This window comes from Carcharhinus amblyrhynchos, chromosome 15 (genome assembly GCF_965287045.1).
Source record: "Carcharhinus amblyrhynchos chromosome 15, sCarAmb.v2.hapA, whole genome shotgun sequence".
Taxonomy (NCBI): domain Eukaryota; kingdom Metazoa; phylum Chordata; class Chondrichthyes; order Carcharhiniformes; family Carcharhinidae; genus Carcharhinus; species Carcharhinus amblyrhynchos.
This window is the reverse complement of record NC_137338.1, coordinates 4888029-4907722: the sequence shown is the minus strand read 5'-3', so window position 1 is coordinate 4907722 and position 19694 is coordinate 4888029. Positions and strand designations below refer to the sequence as shown.

Here is a 19694-nt window from a genome sequence, read left to right as displayed (position 1 = left end):
TCATTATTGATTGCGATCTGTGAGTTAGGAAGTTCACGATCCAGTCTCAGGTGCCGAGCCCAGACCATGAAGTTGGGAGATGAGTTTTGTAGGAATAATTGTGCTGAAGGCTGAGCTATAGTCAATAAATAGGATCTGACATAGGTGTCTTTGTTATCTAGGTATTCTGGAGTTGGATGCAGGGCTAGGGAAATGGTATCTGTTGTGGATCTGTTGCAGCAGTAGGTGAACTGTAGTGGATCCAGGCAGTCCGGGAGGCTGGAATTGATTTGTTCTATAACTAGTCTTTCAAAGCACTTCATAGTGACAGATGTCAGAGCCACCGGATGATAGTCACTAAGGCATGCTGCTTGGCGTTTCTTTGGCATTGGGATGATGGTCGTCTTCTTCAAGCATATGGGGACCTCAGATTGTTGTAAAGAGAGGTTGAAGATGTCTGCAAATATTTTTAGTCGGTTGGTATGTGTTCTCAGACTTCTGTACCTTTAGGTAGAAGGGAGAATGGCACGGGTACATGGGGTCCTTAATTATGCTGGTTGCTTTTCTGAGGCAGCAGGAAATGTAGACAGAGTCATTGGATGGGAGGCTGGTTTGCATCATCAACTGGATTTTGCTCATGACCCTTTGTAGTTTACTGCTGTCTTGGACAGAGCAGGAGCCATACCAAATTAATCATCTAAATATAACCATCAACCTGTTACATTTGAGGCTTCAATTTCTTTCCATCGCATTGGGAATCTCTCCCCTTACTGCCTGTGTTGGAAGGATTTACAAGTTGAAGCTAAATCTATTTGGTTGTATTGTGAATGGACCTTTCATGGCCAGAAAATGTGACTGAAACCTAGAACTTCTGGTTTAGAAGTAAGGAAGCTCCCCTCTGCACCAGAAGACCTCCACATTACAAATGAACAAGTGGACTGAGATAGAGTCCCCCAGGTATCTGGGCAGCAGTTGAGTTAAGTGCTGCGAGCTCCTCCGGCCTGCCAGTGTCACTGTTACTGATACAGTCTGGGGAGAGGGGACGGGGCTACTCTTGCCGCACTCGGATCGTTGTCAGCTCTCCCGGGCCGCCGGGCGCGCGCCGCCCGCCGGGAGTTGTAGTCCCATACTCCTGCCGATGTCGCGGGAGGCGGCGGAACCGGAACTTTGGTCGGACTGCAGGTCCCGGCGTGCCCCGGGCGCCGCTAGGTACAGTCAGCTCTAGTGAGGCGAGGCGGCAGAGCGGAGCGGAGATCGCAGCGGGGATACGCCGGGGACCGAGCGGGAATACACCGGGGACCGAGCGGGAATACACCAGGGACCGAGCAGGGATACTCCGGGAACACAGCTGCCTGATCATGGCCGGGGCGATGGCCATCCTGGGTGAGTGTCCCTGTCTCCCGGGGTCAGCCCATAGGGTATCATATAGAGCAATCTATAGCTTCATCATATATCCCCATAGTCTCACTGCCTATAGAACTATCTCCAATTCTGTAGTTTAATCATATATTCCTATAATCTCACTGCCTATAGAACTATCTCCAATTCTGTAGTTTAATCATATATTCCTATTATCTCACTGCCTATAGAACTATCTCCAATTCTATAGTTTAATCATATATCCCTATAGTCTCACTGCCTATAGAACTATCTCCAATTCTGTAGTTTAATCATATATTCCTATAATCTCACTGCCTATAGAACTATCCCCACCTCTATACCTTAATCATATATTCCTATAATCTCACTGCCTATAGAACTATCTCCAATTCTGTAGTTTAATCATATATCCCTATAGTCTCACTGCCTATAGAACTATCTCCAATTCTGTAGTTTAATCATATATTCCTATAATCTCACTGCCTATAGAACTATCCCCACCTCTATACCTTAATCATATATTCCTATAATCTCAATGCCTATAGAACTATTTCCACCTCTATACCCTAATCATATATCCCCATGGTCTCACTACCTATAAAGCAATCACCAATTCTATATCTTAATCATGTACCACCATAATCTCACTGCCTGTAAAGCTATCTCCAACTCTGTACCTTAATCATATACCCCATAGTCTCACTGCCTGTAAAGCTATCTCCAACTCTGTACCTTAATCATATACCCCATAGTCTCACTGCCTGTAAAGCTATCTCCAATTCTGTAGCTTAATCATTGTATCCCTGTAGTCTCACTGCTTATAGAGCTATCTCCAGTTCTGTGTCTTAATCATGTATCCCTGTAGTCTCACTGCCTGTAGAGTTTCTGTGTTCTTCTCCTGTGTGTGTGTGGGTTTTTGACAGACAGGGGAATTAAGGGTTACGGGGAGACAGCAGCAAAGTGGAACTGATCCACTTCAGATCAGTCATGATCTTATTGAATGGCGGGGCAGATTCGAAGGGCTAGATGGCCTACTCCTGCTACTACTTCTTACGTTCTTATGTTTCCTCCAGGTGCCCCGGTTTCTTCCTACAGTCCTAAGAGGTGCGAGTTGTGTTGATTGGCCATACTAAATTGCTCCTGACTGTCATGGGGACTGACAGGGTAAATACGTGGGGTTACAGGGATAAGGCCTGAGTGGGATTGTTGTCAGTGCAGGCTTGATGGGCCAAATGGCCACCTTCTGCATTGTAGTGATTCTGTGAACCATCCTATGATGTTGCATTATATATGTCTACCATACATTCCTCTTTTAACACTGTTCTTACAGAGCATTATAGCATCTTTGAAAGATATACTAGTGTCTTCCTTTATATACAGCCATCTATCATATATCCCTAAACTAACACTGCACTTAGAGCAGTATAATGCTGCCTATTACCTCCTGTCATCTTACTTTAAATATTCTTTGTACTCATGAAACAATAATTGCTTGTCTGTATCTGATATAATGTCATCTTCATATATAACTAATTATATGAAACAATTATATCAATCTGTATAATATTTTCTTCTGTATAAAATAGATATGTATATTCTTCCCTGTATAGTTTGTATTTATAAATATTTCAAATATGTAGTGTTTACATCTGGCTCAGCTGTGATGCTCCCATGATCAAATAGCCTGTTACCACTCATGGTGTGGGCTCACATGAGGCCAGTGGCCACCCCTGTGGTGAGAGGGGAAGGCGCCCTGATTTCCGAGCAGCTTCATAAAAAGTAAGTTGAGGGGGGGAGTGTGTAGTTACTGTGAAGGTCACGTTATTATTTAATGTGTATTGGAAGGTCGTTAAGCATGTGCTGATGTGTGATTTAGATAGTGGCTGTTACAGTATTTTTAGCTGTAACCTGCCTTTCCCTGTAACCCACTCTGTGCTCTTGATAACAAAACAAACCTTAGATATATTTTTGTCTGATTAAGATCCAAAGTATTTGGTGCAAGAGGGCTCATGATTGTTGGTTAAAGAGGCGACGTATTTGCTGATACTGGAATGGCTTCTGAGAAAAGGATGAGTGGTACACAGTGGGATGTCCAATGTTACTGTATTGGACACCAATACAGATATGTATTCAAGGGAGTATGGTAGTGCAGTTTATATGTCAGGATCCAGGGGGAATCCATAGAATCCTGACAGTGCAGCAGGAGGCCATTCAGTTCACCACGTCTGCACCAACTCTTCAGAAGTACTTTTTACCCAGGCGTACCCCTCCCACTCCCCTGCCCTATTCCCGTAACCTCTGTGCATTTACCATGGCTAATCCGTGTAACCCACATCTATGGAGTGTGGGAGGAAACCCGAGCACCTGGAGGAAACCCACACAGACACAGGGATAATGCGCAAATTCCACACAGGCACAAACATTGACTGTCCCAGTGAAGCCCACATCTTGGTGAAGAATTATGTTCTAAAAATATTACTGTCACAGACACTGTGTTAATGTGCTGGGGAATTGAGTAGAGCTAAAAGGTAAACTACCATCCACTGACACTTTGCTCAGTTTCCAGCATCCTGGACAGGTTGAGGTTTATAGTTTCAGCGTTGTGCTGTGATGTTCCTGTTGAATTTTTCTCTTTTGTTAATTGGGGAAGGAATGTTAGTCAGGCAGAAATCTGTTTTTTCTTGAAGAGGATCTTACTGAGGTGTGTTGCTCATTACTGAATGAACCCTATAGTTGTTCCTGTCCCCCCCTTCCCACGCCGTGAGCTTTTCTGTGGCAAATGTGGCTGCCATTGGCTACCACCAAAGTCTATGGGCTATTGTGTGGCTCACCCATCCCGTTGCCAGGGAACCCAATGCGAGGGGTCATCATAGAGTCAAAGAATCTACAGTGCAGAAGGAGGCCAATTGGCCCATCAAGCCTGCACCAACAACAATTCCACCCAGGTCCTATCCCCATAACCCCACATACTTACACTCCTGGTCCCCCTGACACGAAGGGGTAATTTAGCGTGGCCAATCAACCTAATCCGCACATCTTTGGACTGTGGGATGAAACCGGAGTGCCCGGAGGAAACCCACGCAAATACAGGGAGAACTTGCAAACTCCACACAGACAGTGACTTGAAGCCGGAATTGAATCTGGGTCACTGGCACTGTGAGGCAACAGCGCTAACCACCATGCCACCCTGAATCTTGCTTTCCATCTTGTTTCCTCTTCACTAGGACCATCTGCCACATGCCTCAGCTCATCCTTTGACACTCTGCACCTTTGTCCTTCCATTTACGCATTCTGATCTCTTAATGAATGCTGTCAGCGCCCTTCTCAGCCATTATAGAATCATAGAATCTGCAGTGCAGAAGGAGATCATTTGGCCCAAGTGGTCGATGGGCCATCTTTGAGGGAAACTGGAAGATCTCGCCAGTAGAAGGAATTGAAAAACCCCACCTATGGTCACTGCTGTAGAAAGCACGGCACCCAATACCCACACAGCAAACTCCCATAAACAGCAGTGTGACGATGATCAATTTTATTCCATGATATTATTTGGGGAATAAAACATTGGCCAGGACATTGGGAAGCACTCGTCTACTTTTCATTGATTGGTACTACGGGATCTTTACCATCCATCTGAGGGGCAGGCTAGACCTTGGGTTAATGTTTCTTCTTAAAGATGGCACCACCAACATTTCAGCACTCCCTCAGTACTGCACTTAGAGAGTCAGTCTAAATTATGGGCTTGTGACTATTGAGGGAGACTTGCACCCACCTGTCTCTGACTCTGAGTTGAGGTTGATATGATTGACATTACTGCAAATGAGATTACTGTGCATTCTTTCCTCTCCTTCCCTGCTACAATTTTAGTGAATAGTCTGACACTCTAATCAGGTGAGAAAACAATCTTTCTATGCAAATTAAATTCACGATGTCCAATGTCAGACTTGTTTCTTCGTGGTAACTGTATGATTTAAATTAACTCATAGTTAGTTTATGAGTGTTCATAGGAACACATGTAAATATGAAACCTTATCCCTTTTGGGCTGTTTTCCCTATGTTCATCCCTATAGAACTCTTGACAGTGCAGAAGGAGGCCATTCGGTCCCTCAAGTCTGCACCAACTTTCTGAAAGAGTATCTTACCCAGAGCCACCACCCCACCCTAACCCTGTAACTCCCCACATTTGCCATGGCTAACCCACCTAACCTATACATCTTTGGACTGTGGGAGGAAACCGGAGCACCTGGAGGAAACCCATGAGGAGAACATGCAGACTCCACACAGACAGTCATCTGAAGGCTGGAATTGAATCCTGTGTCTGATGCTGAGAGGCAGTAGTGCTAACCACTGTGCCACTCTCCCTCTCTTTTCTCACACTCTCGCTGTCCTCCTTCAGTTCCGTAGCAGCCTCTGTGTCTGAAAGTGTGCCACACTCTCAGCCTCCCATCCATTGACTCTGTCTACACTTCCCGCTGCCTCAGCAAAGCAGCCAACATAATTAAGGACCCCGCATACTCCAGACATTCTCTGTTCCACCTTCTTCTATCAGGAAAAAGATACAAAAGTCTGGGGTCACGTACCAACCAACTCAAGAACAGCTTCTTCCCTGCTACTGTCTGACTTTTGAATGGAACTACCTTGCGTTAGGTTGATCTTTCTCTACACCCTATCTGTGACTGCACTCTCTCGTTTCCTTCTCTATGAATGGTATACTTTGTCTGCCTGGCACGCAAGGAACAATACTTTTCACTGTATGTTAATACGTGTGACAGTAACAAATTAAATCAAATCAAAATCACTACTGGCACCAAGGATGTTAGTCTGGACTTTGAGATCAAGACTCCCAACAGGGGTTCGAACACATATATCAGATCAAAAGGCTATGGCTAATGCCAAACATATTATTGCTCTGTCAGGGTTCTTGTATGTATATTTTACACAGTGTACTCGTTTCACAGTGCTGAATCTCTGGTCACACAAAGTGATGAGATAAGGTCCAGATGTTATTTTTATGATGAAGCTTGTTAAGAGAAAAAATATTGGTCAGGAGACTAGAGAATTCCCCTAATTCTATCCCAATAATACTGTGGGCCTTTCATGTCCAGCTGAGGATGCAGGTGGACTCTGTTTAATGTCACTTTGGAGAAATGTTGTTTTTGACAGTGCAGCACTCCTTCAGTATTGCACTGAGGAAGGTGTCAGTCTAGATTTTGTACTCTAGTTTCTGCAGGAGGTCTTGACCCCAGAAATCTCTGATTTGAAGAGAGAGTTTTGTCCACTGAGCAAGGTCTGACAACCACAGTTAGGTTTCCTTTGAGATTCTGGGTCAATGAGCAGGAGGAAACTGAAATGCAAGACCACACTAGAGTTCCCCTCGAGTTTTGTTGTCTTTTGTTTGAAGAGTAAGAACTCTCACAGTATCAGGTTAAAGTCCAACAGGTTTATTTGGTATCACGAGCTTTTGGAGCGCTGCTCCTTAGGTAAGTGATGAAGGAACGGTGCTCTGAAAGCTTGTGATTCCAAATAAACCTGTTGGACTTTAACCTGGTGTTGTTACCTAGACTTCTTACTGTGCCTACCCAAGTCCAACGCCGGCATCTCCACATCTTCAAATGAAGAGGTTTCTAATTTGGCTTCCTCTGTTTCCCCAGGTTCCTCTATTCTGGCCCTCCTACTGGCTGGTTACTTGGCACAGCAGTACCTGCCCCCACCCAAGCCAAAGGTGATCGGAGTGGATCTTGGCACCACCTATTGCTCGGTTGGCGTGTTCCAGCCTGGCTCCGGCAAGGTGGAAGTGATTGCGGACAAGGCCGGGCGGAAGAGCCTGCCCAGTGTGGTGTTGTTCACTGACCAAGGGATACTGGTAGGGTACGAGGCACAGGAACTGGCAGATGCCAACCCATTGAACACTGTGTATGATGCCAAACGCTTCATTGGGAAGCACTTCACACAGGAGGAACTGAGCACCGAAAGCAGCCGCTACCAGTTTAAGGTAATGATGGAAATTTGATCGTTAGTCAATTCAGAGATGGTGCTAGGGTTGAGGGAAACAGGGATTTCCTACATGCGGCAGCGATAGTTAAGACAAAACTTCAGGAAGACATTAAAGGGTATAAGTAAAATATACAGGAAACTGAAGTGAGCAATTTTGGAAAGAAGAGCGAGGAGAAGCAAAATAAACTCCTTAAGGCAGAGAAGGTTAAAATGGAGATGAGGAGGAGTTTCTTCTTGCAGCGTGTGCCTCGTGTTTGGGATTCTCCAGGGAGCAGTTGAGGCTGGGTCATTGAATAGATTCAGGGCTGAGTGATAGGTTTTTGATAGACAAGGGAGGGGTGGTGGAGGGAGGCAGGGGATACAGTACTTGTGGGTAAGGTCACTCACTGTAACACTGGGGTGCTAGTACTGGTAAGGATGGGTCTGTCACTATGTAACACTGGAGTACAGTACTAGCGAGGATGGGTCTGTTGTATAACACTGGGGTACAGTACTGGCGGGGATGGGTCTGTCACTGTATAACACTGGGGTACAGTACTGGCAGGGATGGGTCTGGCACTGTATAACACTGGGGTACAGTACTGGCGGGGATGGGTCTGTCACTGTATAACACTGGGGTACAGTACTGGCGGGGATGGGTCTGTCACTGTATAACACTGGGGTACAGTACTGGTGGGGACGGGTCTGTCAGTGTATAACATTAGGGTACAGTACTGGTGGGGATGGGTCTGTCACTGTATAACACTGGGGTACAGTACTGGCAGGGATGGGTCTGTCACTGTATAACACTGGGGTACAGTACTGGCGGGGATGGGTCTCTCAGTGTCAGTGGTATAGGAACACTTGGGAGTGTTTTGGTATTTTTCACAGTATTATTTGAGTAATTTGTATGTTTTCATTTTACAGATCTTGTACAACAAGGGTTCTGCTGAGTTCTCTATTTTTGCTAATGAATCATTGCGCGTATCACCGGAGTATATTGGTTCGCTGTTGCTGTTAGAATTGAAGAGGATGGCAGAGCAGTACCTGGGGGCACCGGTGAGCAAAGCTGTGATCTCGGTACCGGCAGAGTTTGATGAGAGGCAGAGGAACCACACGGTGAAAGCTGCACAGCTGGCGGGTAAGCAGGCTGTTTTGCTGGTCCCATGGCAACAGATAGCTAGGCTTCTTTCATCTCGGGTTGGAGTATTTGTCCAATTTGAGATAATTTTGCTGGTTCAGCTTACTGGGGGATCTCTGCTACAAAATAATGGCCGTGGGATCTTGTACATTCCCATTGGGGGAGTCTCAGGTTTCAGTGAAAAATGGCACAGCTCTGATGATGTGACACTGTCTCAGCATTGTACTGGGAGCGTGAGCCTAGATTAGCTCAGGTCTCTGCATTGGATAATCTTGGTTCAACCTCAATTATTTAACTAACAACATTAGGGGCCATCGTGTCTCCGCCAGTGCAGTAACCAAGTGCTATACAGTGACAGACCCATCCCCACCAGTACTGTACCCCAGTATTATACAGTGACAGACCCATCCCCACCAATACAGTACCCCAGTGTTATACAGTGACAGACTCATCCCCACCAGTACTGTACCCCAGTGCTATAGTGACAGACCCGTCCCCACCAGTACTGTATCCCACTCTTATACTGTGGTGATCTGCTGTCATTGAAGAATTATATTACTGAGCCAAGAATGACACTTTATCTTGTTAAAGTGTAGGCATCATTGTAATGAGAGACTCAGCAACTGATCTCAACACAGCAAGATTCCGTTACCAGTAACTGAGTGAACTGCCGATTTGTTTTTAACTGACGCTGCAGGAAGTCAAGAGAATTCTCTGCACTAACCTAGATGCAGGCTGGTGGAGACCTAGTTTAACATTTTATCTGTGACCAGTATTGGAGCCCAGGACACTGCTGCTCCAGTATTAGAGTAGGGCTTTAACTGTCAAATTCGGATTTGCTGCACCAAGTGAGCCAAGCTGGATGTTTTTGAGGTTTGCTGACTTTAGGTCAGTTTGTGGGGGTGGCACCGTGCACAGAGCAACATGAACTCTTTTTTCATCATTCCACTCACCAAATGAGCAGTGTTATTTCTGTGCAATGGGTCACTTAACATCAACACTCCCAGGGCAGGGACAGCAAGGGTCGATAAAGTATTAACCGCTTGTACCATACAGTCAGATGTTCTGACTTGCACCAGTTCAACACCTTTCCACTCTCCACAGTGACACTTCAGCCTCTCTGTGCAAGATTTACTGACAAACTGTAGACAGCTAAGATAGAATCCCTACAGAGCAGAAGGAGGCCATTCAGCCCATCAAGTCTTCACTGACTCTCCGAAAGAGCATCTTATCCAGGTCCAACTCGTTTTCCTATCTCCGTAACCCTGCCCATTTACCAATCAATCCATCTAACCTGCATATCTTTGGACACCAAGGAGCAATTTAGCGTGGCCATTCCATCTAACCTGCGCATCTTTGGACTTTGTTCTGTGAGAGTCCATTCCCGACAGGAATTAACTTGTGATGGTCTAAACATTTCCATAGAATAGAATCCCTACAGTGTAGAAAGAGGCCATTTGGCCCATCGAGTCCGTACTGACCATAATCCCACCCAGGCCCTATTCCTGCAACTCCACATATTGTTAGCCCCCCCCACCCCCCGACACTAGGGTCAGTTGAGTATGGCCAATCCACCTAACCTGCACATCTTTGGAGTGTGGGAGAAAACCAGAGCGCCTGGAGGAAACCCACACAGACATGGAGAACATGCAAACTCCACACAGGCTGCGGCTCGAAGCTGGAATTGAACCCAGGTCCCTGGCACTGTGAGGCAGCAGTGCTAACCACCCCATATGTCATATTTTATCTTCTCAGTGAATGGATGCATTTGACATTTTGATATGTGCAACTGTCTAGAGGGTGAAAGTAAGTGCAGGAAGCAGAAGTAAATCTTCTTCATAGATGGCTGGCTGCCATGAGGTGAACAATACATTATGTAGAAATGTTGGGAGATGATGTTATAATTACAATGTACAGGCTGATTTCCGCATGACAGTTTCAGGCTTTGATTGCTAAGGGACGGCACAGCAGAACAATGGTTAGCACTGCTGCCTCACAACGCCAGGGGCCCAGGTTCAATTCCCGGCTTGGATCACTGTCTGTGTGGAGTTTGCACATTCTCCCCGTGTCTGCGTGGGCTTCCTTCCGGGGTGCTCCGGATCCAAAAAACACGCTGTTTAGGTGCATTGGCCGTGCTAAATTCTCCCTCACTGTACCTGAACAGGTGCCAGAGTGAGGTAACGGGATTTTCACAATAACTTCATTGCAGTGTTAATGTAAGCCTACTTGTGACTGATAAATAAACTTTTTACATGAAGTAACAGCACCTGTGTCTGCTAAAGAAGAGAATTGAAGAAAGGATTCTTGAGTAAATATCTCTAGGTATGTTAGGAACAGAAAAACATGGCCCAGCCTTCCTTTTCTATAGATCATACCCAACTATGGAACTTTTCACCACATCCCTGTGTCCCTTTTCCCAACCTTTTCCTTTTATTCCTTAATCCCACCAAATCAATCTTCTCCCCATATCCCTCAATTCCAGCTGCCCACCTCATCCTCCTGTCCCGCCATCTCCCTGTATCCCTCTTTCCCTTGTATCCTGATGTGGAAGTTAAAATACTCAGATTGAAGTTTCACAGCCTGGGAACTAAACCGTCCAAACTAAAGTTTCGTGCCTTCTCTGTAACAGCTTTGTAACAGCTGGTGAAAATGTTTATCAACTTGCAGACTTTCAAAGGAGTCAGTGTTTGCTATTTCAGCTTGAACAAACTAATCTTCACCTGCGTATGCCTCATGACGTTCTGCTTTTCGACCTTCACCAGAAGGTGAGCAAGATCAGATTTTTCCATAACAAACACCAAAGGTGAGATATGGGGATATGCTCTGCAAATGAAGGATTAGCAGAACTCAGTTTTTCGTCGAATAAGAAAGGTTGAAAAGGCCAGGATTTAATTGGTGAATATGTGTGCACATGAAGGATTAGAAAACAAAGTTTGTTTTTGAATTGCTGTAATTGACTATAATTGCCATGTTGTTTTATTGTAACGTCAGAAACACCTGCAGGTCAGCTGCACAGTAATTCTCCTTGTGCACAACTCATTAAAGGCCTCGCATTGGATTATACATGGTGTCCAGAGCTGTTTGTACTCAAGTCGAGTAAGAGTGCCTAAGGTTGCTGGTACCCAGAATCTCTGACACTGCCATCCCCGTGTGTCCCTCAGTCGTTGATACCCTCCAGAAGCACATTCGCCATCCCTTGACACCCATTTACACTGCTTTTAGTTTTCTTTCCTGGTAGCTTAATCCATGGATTGATTACCCTTGGAGGAGTTAGGAAGGTGAGCTACGCCTAAGATCTCCATTTTGCAAATGTTCTGTGTGTACGTGCACAGAGATGTATTGTAATTTTCTCCCTCCATTACGCGAGCTGCCTTAGCAACCCCACAGCCACTAATCCTACCCCGAGGGCTGTGAACCGGTTTAATGAGCCTGATGTTTGTGTTGCAGGATTGGACATTCTGCGAGTGATCAATGAGCCAACAGCAGCAGCCATGGCCTATGGGCTCCACAAGGTGGATGTTTTCAATGTGCTGGTGGTGGATCTGGGAGGCGGCACCTTGGATGTGTCCCTGCTGAACAAACAAGGAGGAATGTTCCTGACCAGAGCAATGGCAGGTAAAAGAATCGAGTTGTATGGTTCTGGGTGCTGTCACTTTTTTTCCAGAAAGGATAAGTTGGCGTGGGAAGGAGTACGGTGTAGATGGAGCAGAATGCGAAGGGTAAGATTGTGTGATGCGATTACATGCCTGGATCTGTGGACCCTTCATCATAGAAGATTAATGGGTGGCTTGAATTGATTTAAATTGATGGGTTTAATAGATATTTTCTTCAGCTAGTTGGGGCAATTTAAGATAGCCATAAGAAATGGGAGCTGAAGAGGCCATTCAACCTTGCTCTGCTGTTCAGTAAAATCAAATATGGTCTCCTACTTGACATTTCTGCACTACCTCCATATTCCTGACTTCCCATAGTACTCAAAAATTAGTCTGCCTTGAACATACTCAATGGCTAAGCATTCACAACTCAGCGGAGTAGATACTTCCAAAGATAACTTCAGAATTAGCTGGCACACTGAGGAGATTTTATTTATTTATTCCCTGGTGTGGCATCATGGACCAGGCAGGTATTTATTTCCCATCTCTAATTGCCCTTGAGCCACCTCAGGGTGGCCTTCTTCAACCTGTGCAAACCGTGAGGTGTAGATACTCCCACAGTGCCGTTAGGGAGAGAGCTCCAGGACTTTGACCCACTGACACTGAAGGGGCAGCGATATATTTCCAAATCAGGAGGGTGAGAGGGGAATTTGAACGTGGTGATGTTCCCATTGGGTCTGCTGCCTTTGATCTCCTAGGCAGTAGTGGTTGCAGGTTTGGAAGGTGCTATCAAAGGCGTCTAGGTGAGTTGTTGCAGTGCATGTTGTAGATTGCACAGTGGCAGCAGTGTGTGCTTTGGTGGTGGAGGGAGTGAATGTTGAAGGCGGTTAGGTGAGGAAATACTTCACACAAGAAGCGCAGAGCTCTCTCCCTCAATGGGCAAGCGATGTTTGTACACATATAAAGGTAAATAAGCTGGTGTACAAATCAGCCATTGAATGGCAGAAGAGCCTCAGAGGCCCAAGTATTTGTTGCTTACAGGGCTGAAGGCTGCTTGTGTTGAGAACAGGTTCCCAACGTCAGCATCACCAAGCGGAGTGCCCAGGGTTAAAACTGGTAAATGTTTGTGTCATGCTGTTTAAAATGTCACTGCAATGTTCCTGCACCATTTCAGCTAGTACTAAGAAATAAAGAAACTAAAACGTGCATATTGCATTTTTCATGCTGTCTAGGATCTATGAAATGCTTTGCAGACACTCTTTTGAACTGTGGCCACTTTGTAATATACATCCTATTCTGATATAAATCTTATTGAGCAATCAGGCCACATACTTCATAAAATCTCCAATGTTTAACACGTCAGCAACTATGAAAATAAAATACTTGGCTCAGCTTTAGAGAGGACTGAGAAGTGGAACTCTGAGTGATTGTGACCAATGGCCTCAGATTGGAATCCCCAAAAAAATGCTAGGACAGCACAGGGTTAGATATGGAGTAAAACTCCCTCTACATTGTCCTCATCACTCTCCCAGGGCAGGTACAGCATGGGGTTAGATACAAAGTAAAGGTCCTTCTACACTGCCCCCATCAACCACTCCCAGGGCAGGTACAGCACGGGTTAGATACAGAGTAAAGCTCTCTTGACACTGTCCCCATCAAACCCTCGCAGGACAGATACAGCATGGGGTTAGATATAGAGTAAAGCTCCCTCTACAAACTCCCCATCAGACGCCTAAGACATGTAAAGCACGGTGTTAGACATGGAGTAAAACTTCTTCTACACTGTCCCCATCAAACATTCCCAGGACAGGTACAGCACGGGGTTAGATACAGAGTAAAGCTCCGTCTACACGGTCCCCCATCAAACACTCCCAGGACAGGGACAGCACGGGGTTAGATACAGAGTAAAGCTTCCTCTACACTGTCCCCATCAAACACTCCAGGACAGGTACAGCACGGGGTTAGATGCAGAGTAAAGCTCCCTCTACACGGTCCCCCATCAAACACTTCCAGGACAGGTATAGCACAGAGTTAGATACAGAGTAAAACGTGTTCATTTTGAAATATTATGGACAAAGAGCAGTGTTAGGAGCACCACCAATTATAGAATTCTTTCTAAAAGCCGGCACTGGTATAGTGGGCCAAATGGCCTTGCTCTATCTTGTCCATTACAAAATTCTAATCTGTCTGAGTTGTTTATTTGTGCAGGCAATAACCAGTTGGGCGGCCAGGATTTTAACCAGCGCTTGCTGCAGTTCCTATTTAAACGGATCCACCAGCGTTATGGAGCTGTGCCAATCCAAAAGCAGGATGTGCACCACCTGCGCCAAGCCGTGGAAGCAGCCAAACTGAACCTGACCCTCTTCGACTCAGTGCAAATCCGGGTGCCGCTATCACTGCCGGACTCCAGCGAGGGGGAGGGTGGAGACCGGGCCAGCACTGTTTTGTTTGAAGAGACAGTGACCAGGGATCTGTTTGAGGGGCTGAACCGAGACCTGTTCGAGAAGATTCTGGACCCTGTGGAGGAAGTGCTGTCCCGCGGTCACCTGAGCCGATACGAGGTGGACGAGATCGTGCTTGTCGGTGGCTCCACCCGCATCCCGAGGATACGCCAGGTTATCCACGAGTTCTTTGGCAAGGAGCCAAACACCTCGGTGGATCCTGACCTGGCTGTAGTAATTGGTGTGGCCATCCAGGCAGGGATCATGGGAGGTTCTTGGCCCCTGCAGGTCAGCGCCTTAGAGATTCCCAATAGACACCTCCGGAAAGTGAACTTCAACTAATGGACTCCTTAGTCTGACCGCACCCCCCTACATTGAATATAATCCGAAAGGATTGAACGATAATTATTTCTGTGTTATGGTCTGAATCAGAGGTGGGTGAATGAGCGGTTAGCCTTAGCACCATTCCCATTCTCTTCAGATCACCCTGCCAGTCTTCTGTTTAATCATTCCGCAAGTTTAGCCATTGTTAATTTTGGGAGCTTCTCTTTTTCAGCACTTTGGGGTTCCACATTCCCTTTTTAAGATGTGGCTTGTCAATGAACTAACCCTGACTAATACCTGGACTCTTGCTCATTGTTTGAGCTGCTCACCAATGTCGCTGCTTGTTGAAACATTTACAGAATTGGTTCTTTGCAGTTTGCACCACTCAGTGTTCCTTTCTCGATGAATCCCTGTGCCAACCTGACACGTTGGCCATTCCATCACCATTCCGTCAAACCCAGTGGGCCGGGGAAAGTTTGTGGGATTTCTGCCAGGACCCACACTGTTCCTGAGCTTGACTGAGCAGAGCTTTCCAATAGCGTTGGCTTTGACTGTCACAAGGACAGGTGGTGGGAAAAGGCAGGCCAAGTTCCTGTCTCTGATTGCTCCCCAGCGCTAGGGCATTGGACATCGGGTCAAGAAATATTGACCTTGACCTGGCAACACTTACCTGTCTTAAATGGCAGTCAAAGAACGAGCAACCTTCAGAGAGGCACAGAAGTGGACGGCTGATTCTCGATGGCGATGCCTTCAGAAGAGGCGAGGATTGACGATAAAAGACAATGGATTTGAAAAATATCCTATAACTAGCCTGATGATGAGTTGGACAATGCAGGGACCATGTGATGGACGGTCTGAGAAGATCTTCCTCAGAAAAGTCACCCAAAGAATGGGGGGAGTGAGAGAGAAGAATCAGTGCTTCTACCTGAGGGAAGGTTTGTTTATTTAAAAGTAATTTTTATACTTTAGTTGTTTTGTTTATTTAAACAGTGCCATATGCCAAAATGTGAAGGTGGAATAAATTTATTAAATATATATTTATATATATATTTTTTAAAATTTTGTACATGAAGCAAATTGTCTTTACGAATTGAACCTAGTTTGAAGACCTTGATATGCGTACAAGTTTGAAAATCATAGCAACGGGTAAGCATTTAATAAATTATCGACTCCTCTGGGGAGTCCAGTCATGCTCTGATAGTTTTTAAAATTCATTGTTGGGGTGTGACTGCCTCTGGGAAGATTAGCATTTAGTGCCTGTCCCTAATTGCCTTTGAGACAATGGTGGGGAGGCAACTTCTGGAACATGTAGTACTGAGCTGTTTGGACAGGAGTTCCAAAGCATTTTGACCCAGTGATATTGCAGTCCCAAATGATGATGGTGTATCTGATTATGAGGGGACATTTCAAGCGGTGGTGTTTCCATGTGGCTTGGTGCGTTCTACAGTGCACCTTGTGGAGATGGCGCACTCTAAAGTTTATTTATTAGTGTCACAAGTAGGCTTACATTCACGCTGCAATGAAGTTACTGTGAAAATCCCCTAGTCGCCACACTTCAGCACCTGTTCGGGTACACGGAGGAAGAATTTAACATGGTCAATGCACCTGACCTTCACATCTTTGGACTGTGAGAGGAAACCGGAGCACCTGCAAGAAACCCATGCAGACATGGGGAGAATGTGCAAACTCCACACGGACAGTACCCAAGCTGGGAATTGAACCCAGGTCTCTGGCACTGTCAGGCAGCAGTGCGAACCATTGTTCCACTGTGCCTCCCCATCAAACTCCTGCAACAGTGATGGAGGGAGTAGAGATTTCAACTGCCAGACGGACTGAATGGAATTGCTTTGTCCTGAATGGGGTTGACTTGAATGGTTGTTGCTGCTATGTGTGCCCAGGCAAATGGAGACTATTCCATCAGGACTCCTCAATCGGACCTGTTTACGTTGCCTGGCTGCACTGTTTTCAGGCTGCTGGGACATTTGTGGGGTTAATCTACCTGAGCCACATTGTGCCATAAAGGAGCCCCCTGCTTCAGCTGAACAGGAAGGGGAAATGGGTTCAAGGCAGTGAGAACTGGGGAAAGGATATTCATGAAATAAGCTATTTTTGTACCAACATGTCACAATGTTGTGATAAGTAAAATACTTTTCTAAAGCGAGGAGTTTTGAATGAGACAGTCTTCCTCAGTTAAGTATTTAAACATGTCCGTTTGCACGTTCACACTTCACAAAATTCTGATTCATTCCTGTAACTAATATTTTCAGCTCTGACACAGTTACTGATCCAACATCTTGTTGGAATCATTGTGTCCTTCCTTGCCTCTGTAATAATTTTTTATTTCTGATGTTATCTCAGTCAATCCTCACTCCCCTTGGCTCTTGGTACTTGCAGCACTATGGAACAACTGGTGTTGGACTGTACAGAAGCCAAGGATGGAAAATAAACTCCCCAAAGTCCGATTGAGATATGTGTGTGTGACATTGTGGGTGGCACAGTGGTTAGCACTGCAGCCTAATAGCGCTGGGAACCTGGGTTCAATTCCGGCCTTGGGTCACTGTCTGTGTGGTGTTTGCACGTTTTCCCCGTGTCTGCATGGGTTTCCTCCAGGTGCTCCGATTTCCTCCCACAGTCCAAAAGTGTGCAGGTTAGGTTGATTGGCCATGCTCAATTGCCCTTTAGGATCAGGGAAATTTGCAGGATACGTATGTGCAGTTACTGGGATAGGGCCTGGGTTGGATTGTTTTTGGTGCAGAGTCGATGAGCCAAATGGCCTCCTTCCTGCACTGTAGGGATTCTATGATTGTTGTAATGCTGGAACTTATCTCCCTGCCAGTGGCACCCCAGTCTTAACAAGGCATCTTGTTGTGTGATTATGGCTGTTACAGGACATATGAGCTGTGTCCCTCTTTTAAAATTGATGGAGGATTCTTCACAAATCCCAGTGAAGCTGTGGATGGGAGAAATATTTTGGTGGGGGTTGTTTTTAAAGGTTTGTGCCACTGCTTCACTTTGTTAGTCAAATCAATTTCATTTGATCATTAAGAATGTTTGTCGCCTGTATACAGTGATGATCGACTCAATTTTGGATTGATGTATCAGTGCCAGCCTCCACAGGGAAAGCCGCACCCCACAGCCCTGTTTGTTCTTACCCATCCAGTCGAATTATTCCTACCAGTGTCAACCCTGTGGGCACCTCATTTCCATAGTAATTACAGCACAGAAAGTGGTCATTTGATCAAACAGGGTTGTGCCAGTGATTACACCTCACGCAAGACTCCTCTCACTCTACTTACTTCACTGGGTCTTATCAGCAAACCCGTTTTCCTTTCTAGCTTCAGCTTAAATGCATCTGTGCTATTTACCTCAACCACTCCGTGTGGTGGCAAGTTTCCCATCCTCGCTACTCTGGTTTAAGAAGTTTTCTCCAATACTCCTCTGGGGTTTATTACTGTTGTCTCATCCCGCTGTTAGCTGCCTCAAGGGAAACTACATTGCGGAGCTATATTTTTCATCAGGAAAAGCCACATTATTTTTCATCAAATCATAGGTTGGGGAAGAAGGCCATTCAGCCCATCCTGTTTGTGTCAGCTCTTTAAAAGAGCTATGCAGTTAGCCCCAATCCTGCTATACTCGCAGCCCTGCAAATGTTTTTATCCCTCATTTATCAATTAAGTATTTATCCGGTTAATTTTTTTTGAAAGTTGAGTTGAATCTGCTTCCACCATCATTTCCAGGCAGCAGATTCCATATCTCGCTACTTAAAAGTTCTAGTGCGTACTTGAAGTGAGGTACGAAAAGGTTAACATGCCTTGTGCTGAAATCTTCTAGACACCGATTTCTTTCTCTTCCCTACCTCTGCTTCCTTCCTAGTCTCTTCTTCAACAGCAGTGAAGGGGTAGATCTGGTCTCTGTTTTGGCAGCTGGGGATCTGGTGAAGCAGTGCTTTTTATTTTCCTCCAAACCACCCTCCCCACCGCCCCCCCCACCCCACCAGCCAAAGAACACAATCCACTGAGTGGTGTCATCCCTTGGGAAGATCTGAACTCTCTCTCCTCCAAATGCTGGGACCTACGGCCACAGCACTGGCGATCAAGAGTCCAGCTTTCTACCGACTGTGCTCCGCCTGCAGGATGGTCTAAATCATGGGCGCATGTTGAAGCTTTGATCCACAGGCTGGGTATTTAGGGGGAGCTGGTTGCTGTATAATTTATGCGACCATGCCCTCTGGCCCTTTCCTCACCTTTTCCCTGTATTCCTGTGCCCCCCCCCCCCTTCACAGTTGCCCCTCGGATGGGAATTCCACCAGTTGTCCACCAATGTTACAACAGCTGATCGGAACAAATCAACACCATCCCTACCCCTCCCCAGGAAGAGGTTTTATTGGCACTGAAATTAGTTGCAGAGAGTGTTTGCTTACTGATTTGATCACGGACTGAGGTTCCTCCAATCCTGTGGAACGTGTTATACAGTATCTGTATGAGATAATACAGTCGCGTTTAATTTATTGTACTTTGTATGATAATTATTATTGCCCTTGTACCTCATTGCAGCCTCGACTGGAGAATACAATAAAATGTGCCTCTATTGGAACTGACTGCTGAATTGTGTCTCAATTTGTGGCAATTTTGTCATCTCTTAGTGACAAGGAGAGTGTCTTTCCAAACAGAGATCTGTCATTCCAAACCCACCCCTCCCGTCCTCTGGTAGAGAGATTCGGCAAGACAAACAATTAGTGCAAGAGTTCTGTAGAACAGGAAGCCAGAAATAACTACCCTGTTTGTGTGACTATCTACCTAATTTATGTCCCTCATTATTTTATAGACCTCTATAAGATCACCCCACAGCCTTCTATGCTCCAGAGGA

The 19694-nt window shown here is 45.7% G+C and overlaps 1 protein-coding gene across 1 annotated transcript; it reads left to right on the top strand.

The window, feature by feature from the left end:
- The first annotated feature begins 1221 nt into the window (after nt 1-1221).
- hspa13 (heat shock protein 70 family, member 13) lies at nt 1222-19405 on the top strand. The gene is made up of 5 exons (XM_080203361.1): nt 1222-1362; nt 7008-7348; nt 8257-8470; nt 11918-12085; nt 14272-19405. The coding sequence occupies exons 1-5, from the start codon at nt 1338-1340 to the stop codon at nt 14844-14846; spliced, it is 1323 nt and encodes a 440-aa protein (XP_080059487.1). The 5' UTR covers nt 1222-1337; the 3' UTR covers nt 14847-19405.
- The last annotated feature ends 289 nt before the right edge of the window (nt 19406-19694 follow it).